The sequence below is a fragment of the Arctopsyche grandis genome, chromosome 4 (genome assembly GCF_051622035.1).
Source record: "Arctopsyche grandis isolate Sample6627 chromosome 4, ASM5162203v2, whole genome shotgun sequence".
Taxonomy (NCBI): domain Eukaryota; kingdom Metazoa; phylum Arthropoda; class Insecta; order Trichoptera; family Hydropsychidae; genus Arctopsyche; species Arctopsyche grandis.
Genome location: NC_135358.1, coordinates 9776947 through 9792988, shown reverse-complemented (window position 1 = coordinate 9792988; position 16042 = coordinate 9776947). Strand labels below are relative to the sequence as shown.

The 16042-nt window shown below is 35.4% G+C and overlaps 1 protein-coding gene and 1 pseudogene across 1 annotated transcript in view; both read left to right on the top strand.

Annotated features, from left to right (window-relative positions):
• smog (G-protein coupled receptor 158 smog) overlaps positions 1–16042 on the top strand; it is a 72224-nt gene that overhangs the window by 47823 nt on the left and 8359 nt on the right. Inside the window, exons 7-10 of the mRNA XM_077429114.1 lie at positions 759–827; positions 7308–7499; positions 13116–13340; positions 13412–13606. Of these exons, the coding sequence (XP_077285240.1) occupies positions 759–827; positions 7308–7499; positions 13116–13340; positions 13412–13606 (681 nt within the window). The remainder of the gene's footprint in view (positions 1–758; positions 828–7307; positions 7500–13115; positions 13341–13411; positions 13607–16042) is intronic.
• Positions 3660–4060, top strand: LOC143910243 (ubiquitin-ribosomal protein eS31 fusion protein pseudogene; annotated as a pseudogene).

The window sequence follows — 16042 nt, the reverse complement described above, 5'->3', positions numbered from 1 at the left end:
AGCGTGTAGTGCTTTCTACTGAGGTTTATTGGGTTCAACCCCAGGACCAGTGCTGCTGCCCAGACCTTGGGTATATGTGACTCCAGGCCGATCGTTTCGTATCAGAGTTTGCCAATTTATCTGATTTCATTATTGAAACGGTTCCACCAAATTGACGACCTATTCCCGCGTCTCGCAAATTTGAGTTTCTTGTTTCTAGATTTTTATAAATACTACCCACTCCACTCTGTAAAAATATGTATTTCCCGCGGATCCCTCTCTCTGGTAATTACATTCTGTAATATAAAATTAAGCACGATTCACTTGTGTGTGTGTACGTGTGTATGTATAGTCACTGTAATTAAAATCTATATTATTTTGCTCAACGCGGCTCAATGTTCACATGATATTCATTTTCAATTTAATCCCAACTTACGAGCAGATTTAACTTGAGAGCAAGGCAAGTAAAGTGTCTACTTGTTCAACGATTATTATACGGAGTTGTTAATATTTAAAGAGGGGGATTCAACTCGTGAATTTTCAATCAAAGATCCGCTTCTAGTTTTATCGAGCGGTTTCAAAATTGTAATTGTAAATTCGGTGCCGATTTACATCGCACAGTAATGAATCCGAATGATGCTTGAAAATTCTATGCATGTATATCATTTATGTGTAACGATTGCTAATCTATACGGTCAATGAACGCGAACGTAATACACCGTAAGTGGTAATGTGTGATTTTTTGTATATTCTATTCAATTCTGTACTTCTTGTTGCAGACGATCGCATCTGGAATGTGGACTATACTCGAGACCATTCTTCTGGGAACTTTTTTGCTCTATTCGACGGTAAGCACGCCATCGCATTTCTTTGTCGTACATTTCTTTCGATTTTTCTTTCAATTTTTTTTTTGTTCGTTTTCGTGAAGTAACCAGCTAGGTTAACTTCCTCGTCCGAGCGTGTAGCGAACGGTCATTAGTTCTGAATTAGTTACGACCGCACCGATCGTATTGATTACAACAAACCTGTAAACATTTGTGCTTACGATTCGTTAAATTCGTACATGTACATTCAATATAACGCCCGAACTGTATATTCGTATATGTAATTACTGTGATTACGATTCGCGGGCTTTGATCGGCGATTTTTACTGTTAAAACGTGATGGATGTTACGGTGGTACCGTAAAAACTATAGATCATCTTTTTGGAAAGGTATAACGTCGAATGAATTTCAAAATTTTATTAAAGAAAATGTGGAGCGTATATAATGTATATTTATGTATGTACATACGTTGTATGTGTGTCTGTCAATCTTCGAGTTGTTAGAATGCGATGGGAAGTGTCAGTGTTGACAATACTTTTCAACGGGTGAAAGATTGAATGAGGATATGATATGACATGGCCATTGACATTTATTGACAAGGTACGTACGTATTTTTTTAATGAGAATATCGAATGAAAAAATTAAAACATTTACGACTCGGTGTGGATTTTGATATTGACAATGATAATTAAGCACACTTATAATATTTTATACTCACCTGTTCAACTACTTCCGTTTGGAAAACTAAAAACGGCTTCGTTTCAAGTTAAATAATTTTATTTTATACATTTCATTAAGAGGAGACGGTCAATCTGGATTTATATAACCATCCAATTCTACATATATACATATATCCGTATATAAATCGAATAATTACTCGATTCCGGCCGGGATTTGAACCCTCGCCCTCTTTATTGTACAATGGCCTAACCAGTGAACTATGCTGTGGCTATGTATTGTATGTATATTTATATACCCATTCAGAAATGTACAAAATGAAATTTTTTAAAGTCAAAAATATAATTTCTTCACAATGACGAAATTAATTTTAAAACTCAAAAATATGTTTTTCACTTTTAAAACTCGCTAGATTATTGATTATAAGTATTTCAAAACAATAAAAAATCACAATCAATACGAAAAACTTCTGACTATCGATTCCAACACTCACTTTTGGAAAAGAAATACTAGATTTTGAATTAAAGACCACAAAAGCCAAAAATCTGAAAAACTGCCAATTTTTTAAACGATCATATACATTAAACGAGAGCAATCCAACAAAAATCATTGTCATATTCAAATTCAATGGGTCAAATTTAGTAAAGATTGATATCTCCGCTCCAGTAATTTTTACTTTATTTTTTTTTGTTGTTCAGTGTTATTGGTCTTATTGCACATGTTAAAAATCGCAGTCTGTTTTTTCTATTCAGGGTATATCTTCCAAAAATAAAAAAAATATATACGACATTATTGATGATATTTTTATATACCTATGTATGTACATATGTAAATATTGTAATGCTATTCTGAAGGCCACTCTAACAAGCATAAGTACTTATTCATTTAGTAATTTTACTAAAATAAACGTCAATTCAAAAACCTCAAGTTAATTAGTCGACCTTTCGAATTTTTTCATAATGAGTATCTTACGAGGTGATTATCAAATATATGTACCTAATCTTTTAAACATGATATATACGTATATGAAAGTATATATGTATTTAGCTGATATATGTACCTTCATACATATTATATTGTATATAACTTGTGTGTTATTGTACGGTGACACGTAAATCAACCTGTACGAAAGTTCCCATTTGAGATAATACGAACAAGAGTGAACCACCTGTCAGGCAGCTAAATCCACACGAACGTCAGACGACACTGTAATAAAGTCAACGCTAGATTATTGTCATTATGAAGGAAATTTTTTAATACAAAAACCCGGTAATTTATCATGTTATTATAATATTATCATCTAGAAAAACAGACGTTGGACGTGGGTCGTTCGGCGAAATGTGGGTCGCCGTTTCAGTTGCATCACAAGGTCTGCCTACAAACACACATAGATACATAGTCAGGATGCACGCCTCGAAGATCACCAATGTCACGCGACTATCTCTATCCGAGCCTGAGTTAAAGAGTCGGTTTCGCCAGCGTTCGGATATCACAAACACACCAATAACGAACGGCCCGAGGAAGTGCGCGCGCATCTGATAGCGCTCCACTTCCGGCCGGGCTCAATGGCGGATCCGAGGAACCTTGGAGGACCATTAATTCCCGCCAAAGATGTCTATCTGCCACCGTGCCAAAGGCGGAGGCCCCCTCCGTTCAAAATTTAACGAGCAAATTAATTGAAAGTTACGCCAGGGTGTTGTTTTGTTCGCGACTGTGTTATGTCAACGACCATCCGCCAAACCGTGCGTTCAACCGATTCAAACGTCATCATTGTTGAATGTTATGAATTTATCGCTATCGTGTGTGAAGATGAGATAAGGAGATAAATTCAATTAAGAGGAAGTGATTTTGGGCGAATGAATGGTGATATTAAATAAAAAAATGCCGCTTTGCTTGAAGAGGAACGTTTTTGATACATAACTGTCTTAGAAAATTATAGAACGCTGTATTCTTGGCATAAGGAAGAACACGAAGCTCACGTTTGAGATGTATTAGCTGACATAGTTGAGCAAATGAATTACTTATTTATTTATTTAAAAAAAAAATACAGAAACAAACAGCATTACAACGTATAGTATAACATTGACACAAAAAAAGTTTCTAAAATTAATAACAAAAATGAAAAAAAAAACCAAAGAAGAAAACCATTGGATATACATACGTATCTAGGTACTTTTTTTCCTGTGAGCGGCTGCGCCGAGCTGCCACCATGTGGATCTTCGTTAAGACCCTCACGGGGAAGACCATCACCCTTGAGGTCGAGCCTTCTGATACTATCGAACATGTGAAAGCTAAGCTATCCAGGACAAAGAGGGAATCCCCCCAGATCAACACGTCTGATCTTCGCTGGTAAACAACTCGAAGATGGACGCACTCTTTCAGATTACAACATTCAGAAAGAGTCCACCCTCCATCTCGTATTGAGACTGCGTGGTGGCAAGAAGAAGAATTACGCTACTCCAAAAAAGATCAAGCACGAGAAGAAAAAGGTCATTCTTGCTGTATATTATAAAGTTGATGAAAATGGAAAAATCCATAGATTGAGGCGTGAAATAATGAAGAATTACTTAAGGATCTGATTGGAAATTGGAATAGTATCTTACCTAAATAAATAAGGACTATATGTATGTACATGGTGAATGGTATTTTTTTTTTATAAAAAATGTCACTTTGTCTGAAGTTGAAAGTGTTTCATCAATGTTTTGACAGTGTTAATGTATGAATATTTAAATACAAGTCCAATTCAATTATTCATTAGTTAAAGTTTGGACCATTGTGGCATTACAGGCATTCCTAATTATTTTATTATTTTTTATTACATATGTATGTATGTATGAACAAGAACCAGCCGTGTATACAAAACATCACCGTAAGACCTAAATAGAAGAGAGAATATCAAAATCTCATACATCACATTCAATTATGAAAGTAATGATGAGCAAATGCTACCAGACAAATAAGTTAAAATAATGATTAATCTTCTTCTTCTTTTTTATTCCTCTCCTCGTAGGAGGTTGGATATCATGATACATATACATATATCTTCTCTCTATCCATGGTTGCCCTGAAAAGTGTTGTGGAGTCACATTAATAATGATTAATAATAATCTCTAATTATGGAACTCTGTATGTTCGGGGCAACGGAAAGATACAGGAAATCATACAAAAATTTGAAACGTATACTTTCCTTAGCTGAAATAATCGAACAATTAGTAAGTCATATTATGCCTAACAGCAGGAACGATGAAGTATTCAAATGATACCCAAGAAAATGTAAAAGACCATAAGTGAGGTGTATGAGTGTTGCTCATTGAGATGAACGGAGAGGTGTTGAGAGGATTTCGTCCTGCAGTGGATTGCAAACGGCTGCAAATGATGATATAGAAAATTCATGAAACTAAGTACATATGTATGTGTGTGTGTATTATAATGAGTCTATTCTAACAGTTTCTTAGACGCTGATGTGAGTGAGTGAACATCATTACACTAAAATTTCCCGTTTGAATTCGTATTGAATATTTGTGTTTGTTGTTGATACGATACCCGCTTAATCATTGTAAATTGAAATTTCTTTCGTTGTGATTTGTAAATATTTTTACTGTTTACCATTGGTCTGTATGAAGACAGTTTCCAGTGGATGATCAAAAATAGTCTTCGGTATGCATGAATCTTGCTGTAAAATCAATGCGTGAAGTTTGTAGGTACATGCATAGATATTTAATGTTGTGCCAATTTTTTGTAAAGGTTCGATCGCGGTGTCAAAGTTGCCGCGGAACGTTATTTTAATTAGGTTATCACCTTTTTCGATGGCCGCCGTAGTAATTGGTAAAGTGCTGCTTAATAATCGTAATTGGCTTGTGACACGAGCCGTTGCCGAATCGTTCGCCTCAAAAGCTTTTAAGGCCCTGCAGGCCCTTACGAAGACCTTTCGCCCACGTAACGGTGCCCTTTCCGCTCAAAATTCGCATTAGCATTTTGTTTGCGGGGGGTTGAAATTATTGAAACGCAAAAAATCTAATTAACCCCATCAAGCGTGCCGACTTTGTATTTTATGCGTCGATTTGATCATAGAGCACTTTTTCTCTTTTAAGTGGAGTACTTGATAATTTAATTTTTTACTTTGGACCTTGATTTTTTTTTATACTAACGAATCTCATGTCATATATAATATATATTACAGTCAAAGTGTATTTTCACTTGTAATATATGTATTCCAATTGGCGTTTAGGTCATTCATATTCGAATACAGTTAACTAGTAAATTATATCTCTACAAGCGCAAATACACATTCAACAATTTGCCCCAGTTGTATGTAATATAACAGAGTTTTGACAATGTTTTTACGAATGCTTTAGAATTCAACAATGCGTTAATATTTGCTAGGTATTATGAATGATGGTAATGAGTATCGTATTACGATAACTCTAAGAATGTGTACAAAACAAAAACGTGACTTTCCAACGCAATTTACTAGTCGAGTGACATTTTCACGAAAACCTAAACAGCGTACATATGTACATAAACAACATCCGCGAAGACACACACGCACACATACACATTCATTCATCATTTCGAACGAGTGAACGGGTTGGATCGGTGAGCGTGTAATGAGCGCACTCAACTTTTTCTATTGATACGTGCACGCGCGCGCCTATAAATTATCTTACATTATATTTATTTTATTTTACATAGATATACATATATACAAGGAAGGCTTGACAGGAAGACCCCAATGCGCCTTCCCGGACAATTAATTATAAACAATGCAGGATTTTATTATTACATAAATCACTGTATTTCCAGAAGCTGAAGAACACGAAATAACAATTAATTAATTAATCAAAGAATTAATCCATTGAGACATCTATGGATTTAGAGTTTTGTACATAATTTTTACAAATTATACACACAATTGATACAGAAGATTTGTGACAACCGGAAAGACGATTTTTGCCAATTTTGAGGAACCGTTTCAACAATGATAAGATGAAATTGGCAAACTCTGATAAGAAACGATCGATATGGACAGTGCCGGCCTTACACCCAATGGCGCCCTCGGGCAATTTTTTATAAACACCCTTAGAACGAACTTTCGCCTTTGGCGCTCTAATCTAAAATTTTGAATGGCTTTTGGCGCTCTAATTTTAAATTTTAAAGCGCCTTTGGCGCATCGTTCGACGCCCTAACTTATTTGGCACCCTCGGGCGCCACCCGACCCTAAAACCGGCACTGGATTTGGAGTCACAAATACCCCCAAATATAACCAGCAGTATGGGGGATCGAACCCACTGATCACTTGGTGCTAAACATACACGCTACCATTAATCCAAACTGCTGGCTATAACTTTACATATAACTTTATTTTAATTCGTGTATCAATTCCATTCCGAAACCACCCGTTGAAATTAACGGGCACAACACTAGTTATTAAATAAAAAAAAAGTTCAGCGTGCCAACCCTGTGCCGATGACTCACGGATGATAAACGAGCGCAATTTTCTTTTATTCGTCGTTCCGGTTTTATTTTGTTAATCATTGTGTCCGAATTATCGACCAGGTGACGTACCGCAATTAAACGTTTCGAGGGTAAACCGAAAACACGATGATACAACGGATATTCGTCGTCCCTTCGACGTCCACCTTCCAACCCACGTCATGATTGATGACCTTAATTACTCTTCCACTCTACACAATATCCCCCGCACAACACGTGTTTTCCATACGGAAAATTCCTATTTTTCTTCTGCGATTTTTTTCCAAGTCTATTTCTTTCAGCTGTTTCCTACGAGGCTTGAATATGATCATGGTTTGTTTTGATTTTTTTTAGGTCGTAGTTAGATTTTTTGAGCCGTCTGTGGAACAATGCCTGGTCGAGCCGTGGTTTCGAGAGTTGGGCTTTGTCGTCTGCTACGGAGCCATCATTCTCAAACTGTACAGACATCTAATCGAGTTCAGAACGAGAAAAGCTCACCGGTGGGTCGTCAAAGACGTCGATCTTCTCAAATATCTACTAGCGATGGTGAGTAATCAAATTCTTATGAAATTATCTTTATGTGTGTCGTATTAAATCTGCTATGTGTGGGTTTTTTATGCTGAAGTATACATACATACCATTATATTTCGTGTAATTTATTATTTAAATGTGTAATAAGGCTCTTTAGAAGAGAAATTATCAAATTAGCGACTGCAAATCTGTGTACTTGTTGATATATAAATAATTCTCGTGATAGGTGACGAGCGAAATGTTTTACGACACCGTTAGTCGTAACCCTAAATTAGCTTTGCGGTGTTCAAATTCGGACAATTTTTTCGTGTTACAACATAAATTAAACGAAATCTTCGATGACGTCCCATATATTATAATGTAAGGGACGCTGGATAAATAAACGGGAGGGAAAAATGTCCGGAGACATTTTTCATTAAAATTCGCTGTTATACAGGAATTTTAATTCAATTTTACGTGACGTGGCATAACGTTAACGCATTTTCGCTGTTCAACACGACACGTGCAACGGACTCGCGTTTTTTCAGGTAGTTTTTATTAATAGAAATATTATATACATAGTTTATTTTCCGGTACATTAATTTTAGCATTTTATAAATATAAATAATTTAGAAATCAGCATTCAACGTTTTGTTTGTATAATAAACTTACTTTTACTGCCGTTGCAGCGATGCCGCTGATATGGTTCATTTGTCGTTTAATACTTTATCTCATGCGATTTAGTCTGGTTTTATGAGTTCTTCCAAACATTACAATCCATGAATACAAATACACATGGAAAAAATCACAACTATGAAAAGTCACAGTTGAGAAAAATCGATTGTTTTTATTTTAAATATTTTTAACATTATACAGAATGTTCACGAATACCGGCTGGTTATAAATTAAACAGTGCTCTATCAATTTCAAGTGTTAAAATTATTTATTCACGTAGAAATAAAGATGAAAGTATGCCATTTGGAAATATTTATATGCGAAAAATGATATTACTCAAACAATGACCGTTTTTACGAATGCATGTTTGGAGTCGTTTTCGGAAATTCGCCTCCACTCTTCCCAGTGTTTCAATTTGTTTTTGTCTCCAGTTCTTCCAGTTTGGGTGACTTTCCTTCACACATTTAATCATACCTCTACAAATAAAAGTCACAAATGGAAAAGTCAAGTGAATGCCCAGGGGATATTACCAAAGTGTGAAATTGGCCAATTAGGTAACAACGTTCAAACTGCAGCATCGCTCAAAGTTCCGGCTGTATGGGCAGTAGCCCTTTTTACTAACCTCTTCTTAGTTCAGAATCGATTTTGTCGTCTGACGAAGCTTGGGTTCTTATCCGATCGTTTTCAAACTTTGCCATTTTGCTCGGTTTGGTTATAAATATAAGTGAAAATGACGTCCGCCATTACCATGATGAAAAATAATCGTAATAGACACGTTTGAAAATACTTCACCGTTGTCGGTGACATCTATCGTCCAAACTGTCCCATTTGTCCACACTGTTTTGATAGTTATTTCCCTTTTCGCCCCCCTCTCGCTATGGCAGATTGAGCCCTTTGCCATATTCATGATCAAAGTTTACGGAGAGAATCGGTGATTTCTTAATTTGGTTTTTTATATATTGTCTTAATTTTATAAACAAAATATAGAAGAGGTTAGTTTTTAAAAAACATTTTTTTTCCTGTTGATTTTTCGTCTTCGAAGTTCTAGATATATTCATGATTACGGGCATGACGAATAAATGACATAAAGTGAAGAATCAAACAACCATCACCACAGATTTCTTCTTTCTCCAGACGCCAAGTACCACTCATTACAAAAACGTATGTTTTTTTTTGACCATTCTGTGTATGTATGTATGCCGAAATTTCATTGATAATTGCATTGAAGAAAATTTTATTATTATATTCATATACATACATATATTTAATGGCGGAATTATAAATTCAAATCGGTATTGACGTAAGCTTTTCCCCTATTTACAGTTTGTAAAATTTTCATTTGTAAAATTTACGATGAAACTCGATGCAAATAGAATCTTTTAAACCACATTAAAAATTCCAATGATTTCGATGTTTTTCAATATACAATGGCATGCTATTAATATTGTTTATACTACCTGCCATATTTTGTAAACGGTTTCTTTCACGGGAGTGCCTACATAAAACACATACCGAAAATAGGATGCAGCGGCAAGAAACACACGAGAAAATTTCATTTTACGATGCTTTTCCGATATTGTGCTCGTACTTTACATATTTGTCTACTCCCCCAGGATGAAATATAATTTATTACTGTTATTATAGCAATACATAAAGTGTGTTTATGACCCATTTTAATCCTTTGAAGTCTGGCAAAGTAAAAGCTGCAATGTTGTTTTTATTTAGTGTTAAAATTGAACTATCGAACGTCAAAAGATTTTACGCGTCAATTTCAAGTGAAATAAGTAGTTTTTTTGTGATCGATTAACAAAGTGGTAGCTTTATATTATATTAAATATACATACAATACTATATTATTATTCCCATTGAAATACTGTGTTTATTATTGACGCAACGATTAGGATGTTATCATGTATTCTCGATTTTGCCAGTTTTTCCATACCACGCCGCAGTTTCAATAAATATTTATTTCAATAGGTTTTTAAAAATATATGAAAATAAACATTTTCCATTCAATACACACGTGTACAATACAAACGGATATATATTTATAAGATAAAACGCACGGTAAAAAATACATGCTTTTTTCAAAAATATAATAATTGAAATCATAACACCGAATAATAACATCGATTATTAAAATTGTTCTACTCGTGTTTTCCTTACTGTGTACAGATTACACGGTTGAACTAACGCTGACCTGAAAAATCATATTTTTTATGAATCAATTGAATTTTTATTCGATGTAATACGTGTTATTAATTAAATTTTGCATATGTATGTATTCTGATAAACGTAAAATGTTATGCGCAATAAGATTTAACTGAAAGTGGCGTTAGCGTGTTCTAAATCTATTTGTTAAATTTTCTAACAGCGATTAAGTTAAACACGCAATTCACTGCTGAAGAGAAACGAAAGCGGTCACAATATTAGAAACAATAATTCAAAAAGAAACATTCATTATTACTCATTTTTCTAATGTTAAACAAGCATCGAACAAATGAAGAGGAAATGCGTCTCTTTGGGAACACGCTGTATTGGAAATAATGTGTTTAATTATATTATTAAAATTAAATTATGATAACTTATACTATATTTTATTTTATGGTGAAAAGTTACGATGCCTATTGTTAAATCGTGGATCGGCAGCGATTCGCGTAATTCGCACTAATCGAAAAATCTGAAATCAGCACAAAAATAAAAGCTCGATTTCGCTGAGGTTTCTCGAACTTTACGCAGTGAAAACACCTTCATTATTGTTCAAGTCGGGATCTTTTGTGTAGATGGCCACGGTTAAATTTAATTTTGCGAACCGTTCGAGAAAACGATGGTGAAATTTTTCTTTTATGTAACGATTGTTGGAAAACCTTTAACGTCGATAAACGTTTAAGGCTGAATGGTAATCAGTTTGATTGAAGTGTGTACTTCTTGATGTACATATGTACATACATACATATTATACATACATATGCTTTCATATTGAAAACTTCAATTACACAGAACAATGTCACAGTCTTGACATTCACCCGAAGGTTTCGCTGAGGGAATTCAGAATTACTAACTGTTATTCAATAGCATTTAATTGGCTGCAGCGTTCTAACTATATAACGTATTTCATTCATCTATTCATCATAATTAATTTCAGCAGAGTTAAGAGGATATTTCCAGGAACGTCTCCAACTTTACATAAAAAAATTCTCCATTTTTTTCTTTAATTCAATTTGCATTCATTTCAGTCTGATTAATGAGAGAATAATTTAATTTACACCGTCGTACTTGAAGATAAACGACCTTTAAATTAACTTGTCTTAACCTTTTTTAAAATAAATAATACTCGTATATTATTGAGTCTCTATAGTTTATATAAATTAAGGCAAATATATCATTATAGAGAATCCACATACGTATGTATGTATGTATGTATTTGCACATATGTATGATGCTACAGAAGCAATAGTTCTATTACATATATGTACATAAATATATTCCTTTACAAAATGTCATTTCTGATGAATGGGATGGGTGAATGTTTATTTTTAACATTTGACAGTTTTAAAAATACATATTTTTGAAATGTATACCGTTTATATTATCAAGCACTGCACGTCAATAGCTCAGCACAACACTTCATGGAAAAGACTATTTATATCCATACTATAGAGCACTGCCCACTTTCAGCACGTTCATGCTTGTTTGGAACGAGTGAAAAGCAAAATCCGCTTAAATATACATATGTACATTACAAAATGCAACTATACAGCCAGAGAGATGTAATAAGAATAGAGGGGCCCTTACGAATAAATAATTGTTATCAATTTTACGCGGTACGTCTCTATAAATACGCTACATCGCACGGAATACAATCGGATCAATTTACTTATAAAAATGTATCCCATGTTGTTTATTGTGTGTTTTTGAATGTATTGTGCAATTTTTACCGATGCTTGCCCATCTTGCGAGTAATATAAACAAACAGAGATGTTTTTATCGGACATACGTCGAGCACCAAGCCTCAAATACGACTGATGCTAAAATTATTTAGATCTGTCCGTGGACAACTGTCACTTGACAACAATATAACACCTAAAGCCACTTCTATTAATATTGCATTTCTCTGGATACGGCAAAATGTTGCTTGCGTCGTATCACGAGTCAATATTGTCACAATATGTAATTATTTATTTATTTATTTTACACGACATCTATGGTCAAATATTGTTCATAAGTATTGTAGGTATTATTCAAAGCCAATAACAGACATCGATTAATAGTCATAGAGCATTTTATAAATCATCGAATTCGATATGCTATAAATTCGAGCTTCGCAAGAAATAGGACAGGGTTACCAATTTGTTGGAACCGTTTCAATGCAATCAGATAAATTGACAAACTCTGATAAGAAACAATTGACTTTGGAGTCACATATTCAAGGTCAAACCAGCAGCAGAGCTAGGGATTGAACCTGTGTGACCACACAATTGAAAGCATTGCACGCTAACCATTGATCTATGCTGCTGATATGACTTTTCTGGAAATATTCGCTAATACGGATGCACTCGCCACTATCATGCGTGAATATTTCCAGTGGCCAAAAAAAAGCCGGTTCTGCTTGACACGTTTCGGTGAACTTGAATAGATCGCGTCGGTTACTGCTATTACGTATCGCCACGTACATATTACGGAACATATGAATGTGTCCATATACATAGATTGTACAAAATAATATTTTTCGTACTCCTGTTTATGTGCAGTTGCTAGCTTGAGCGGTACTGATATAAACGAACTTTGTAATGAGTGCAACGATGCAAATAGCACTACTCTACTAAACCAAAACTTCCGCAAACGAACTGTCATTCATCATATCAAGTATCTGCATAAAATATGTATTTTCTCTTTTTTTATGTATTTATGTTCTATTTAAATAAAAGGCGTATGTTATGGTTATTAATCTAATATATGTATGTTGTAAATACACAGGTGGTAGCTGTACTCTGTTACCTAGCTGCTTTCACCGCATCAAGTCTGAACTTCATTCGAGAACAATACAAATTGGTGAGGACTGAAGAGACATCTTCGGGACAATTATTCTTGGCTTGCAAGCCTCTCTGGTGGGATTACGTGACAGAAGCTGGTGAAATGCTGATCTTGGTCTTCGGCATACATTTGAGCTACGCCAGCCGAAACGCCTTCACACAATTTCAAGTAAGTTGAAAATTTAAAAATTACCACTGTAAAATAGTTACACATATCTTGAACATATAAAATCTTCGCAGGAGAGGCGTTTCTTGTGTGCTGCGATCTGCGTAGAGGCCATCGTATCTGGTGTATTCTACGTGTTACGAGCCTTCTACGTCACCACGCTACATCCAGACTACATGTACCTGGCCTACTTCGTACGCTCGCAGCTCACTTCTACAGTAGTCATCCTACTCATATTCACGCCGAAGCTGTGGTACCAGCACAAACAGGTGATTTCCAGTCGATTCTCATTCCGTAGAGGTGCCTTTTTCAGAGGCGAGGGGAAAAATTCCGAGATAAAACGGCGCAGGCTGCTTATCGAAACGGAAGTTACGCAGCACGCGTTCTTGGCGTATATTCCGCAAATCCTATTGCCGCGTGTTTCAGATAAACGCAATGTTTGGTTACTGAATTTAAATCACACGGTCGGCCTCGGTTCAAAATATAATATTAATGAAATCTTCTGAATATATTCAATATTGATTAATATTGTGTGTATTCAGTAGATGTCAAACTTGATGTATAATACATAGTGTTTTGGTATGCAAGCCGTTCAAGCAGCTCAATTCTGGCCTGTAAATATGTACATACATATATGTAGACTTTGAATTTTAATTAGATTTTATGATAACTAGAAAAGCTTGTTGCTAGTTGCCATAATATTGTTTTGGGCGCTGGGGGATCCTGGGATGTTCTTCTTCTGAATAATTGTGTAATAATAATCCACGTAGATACTCTTGAAACGTTGAAATTTGGGCCACGATAATTTGTCGACGAAAGGGTATTGAAGAATTTTAATCGGTTGACAATTTTATTTACATATGTATACACAAAAAAGGCGACAAAAGCGATATCAAGAACTACCGACCCATTAGTTTACTTTCAGCGGTCTACAAGCCCTTCACGAAGGTTATTACAGAAAGGCTGAAGAATATCCTCGACGAGAACCAACCTATAGAGCAGGCAGGGTTTAGGGCAAATTTCAGCACAATGGACCACCTCCAAGTAGTTGGCGAACTAATCGAGCGCACCAACGAATATCAACGGCCATTGTGCCTAGGTTTCGTCGATTATGAGAAAGCCTTCGATACAGTTAGTCATAATGCAGTACTTAACGCTCTACAAACACAGGGAGTGCCGGAACCCTATGTGGGACTGTTAGCTGCAATATATTTTATTTTATTTTTATTTTATTTTACATATATACCAGGAAGGCCTTACAGGAAAATCCCAATGCGCCTTCCTGGCCAATTACAAATACAAATGCAGCATTTTTTATTATAATTCGTTGAATTGCAAGACACTGAAAAAACTCGCAAATTAACGAGACATCTATGAATTGTACATAAATTCTTATTGTACATCCATCAAATTTTCAAATAGTGGTGACATAGTAGGTAGGAAGGATTTTTAGCCAATTTTTTTTTCCGGGAACCGTTTCAACAATGAAATCAGAGAAAATTGGCAAACTCTGATAGGAAACGATCAACCTGGAGTCACAAATCCAGGTCTGACCAACAGCATACTCTGAAAAATTCATTTTCATTCAGGGATAGAACCCGGCACCTTCTTGACGGTAAGCAGAAGCTTAACGTCCGAGCTATGCTGCTGGCTATAAGAATGCCACAGCTTCGGTTAAAATTTTTTCAGGTACAGATAGATTTAGCATAGGAAAAGGAGTAAGACAAGGAGATACAATCTCGCCCAAGTTATTCAATGCGGTGCTTGAGGGAGTTTTCAGGAACTTGGATTGGGATACAGCCGGAGTAAGCATCAATGGTCGCTTTTTGAGTCACCTTCGGTTCGCAGACGATATAGTTTTAGTAGCTCGTGATTCAGCTGACCTACTTATCAGACTAACACAGCTGGACAGGGAAAGTAGAAAAGTAGGATTAAAAATTAACGTAGATAAGACTAAACTAATGTTCAATAGTTATTGCATGCCTGATAGCATCCCCTTAGATGATAAACCAGTAGAAGTAGTAAATAATTATTTATATTTAGGTCAAATAATTGACATGTCTGGTAGTAAAAATGAAGAGATAAAGAGACGTATGAAATTAGGATGGAGTGCATTTGGACGGATGAATGCTGTTTTTAAATCAAAAATGCCACTCTGCCTGAAGAAAAGGATCTTTGATCAATGCGTATGCCAGTGATGACGTATGGATGTGAAACTTGGACACTGAACGCCAAGATGCTAAATAAAATCCAATGCACTCAAAGAAGTATGGAACGCTGTATGCTTGGCATAACGAGGAAAGACAGAAAGCGGAACACGTGGGTGAGAAATATGACAAGGGTAGTGGACATAGTGGATAGAGTGAAGAGATTGAAATGGCAATGGGTGGGTCACGTAGCTAGGAGGATGGACGAAAGGTGGACAAAAGAAGTGCTTGAATGGTACCCGAGAGAAGGCAAAAGAGTAAAAGGAAGACCGCAAGGAAGATGGGTGAACGAAATTAGGAAAATGTGCGGAATGAGATGGATGAGTGTTGCGCAAAACAGAGACGAGTGGAAGCGTGTTGGAGAGGCCTTCATCCAGCAGTGGATGGCGAATGGCTGTAAATGATGATGATGATACGTACCAAAGCTTCAATATATATATATTTATATATATATATATATATATATATATATATATATATATATATATATATATATAT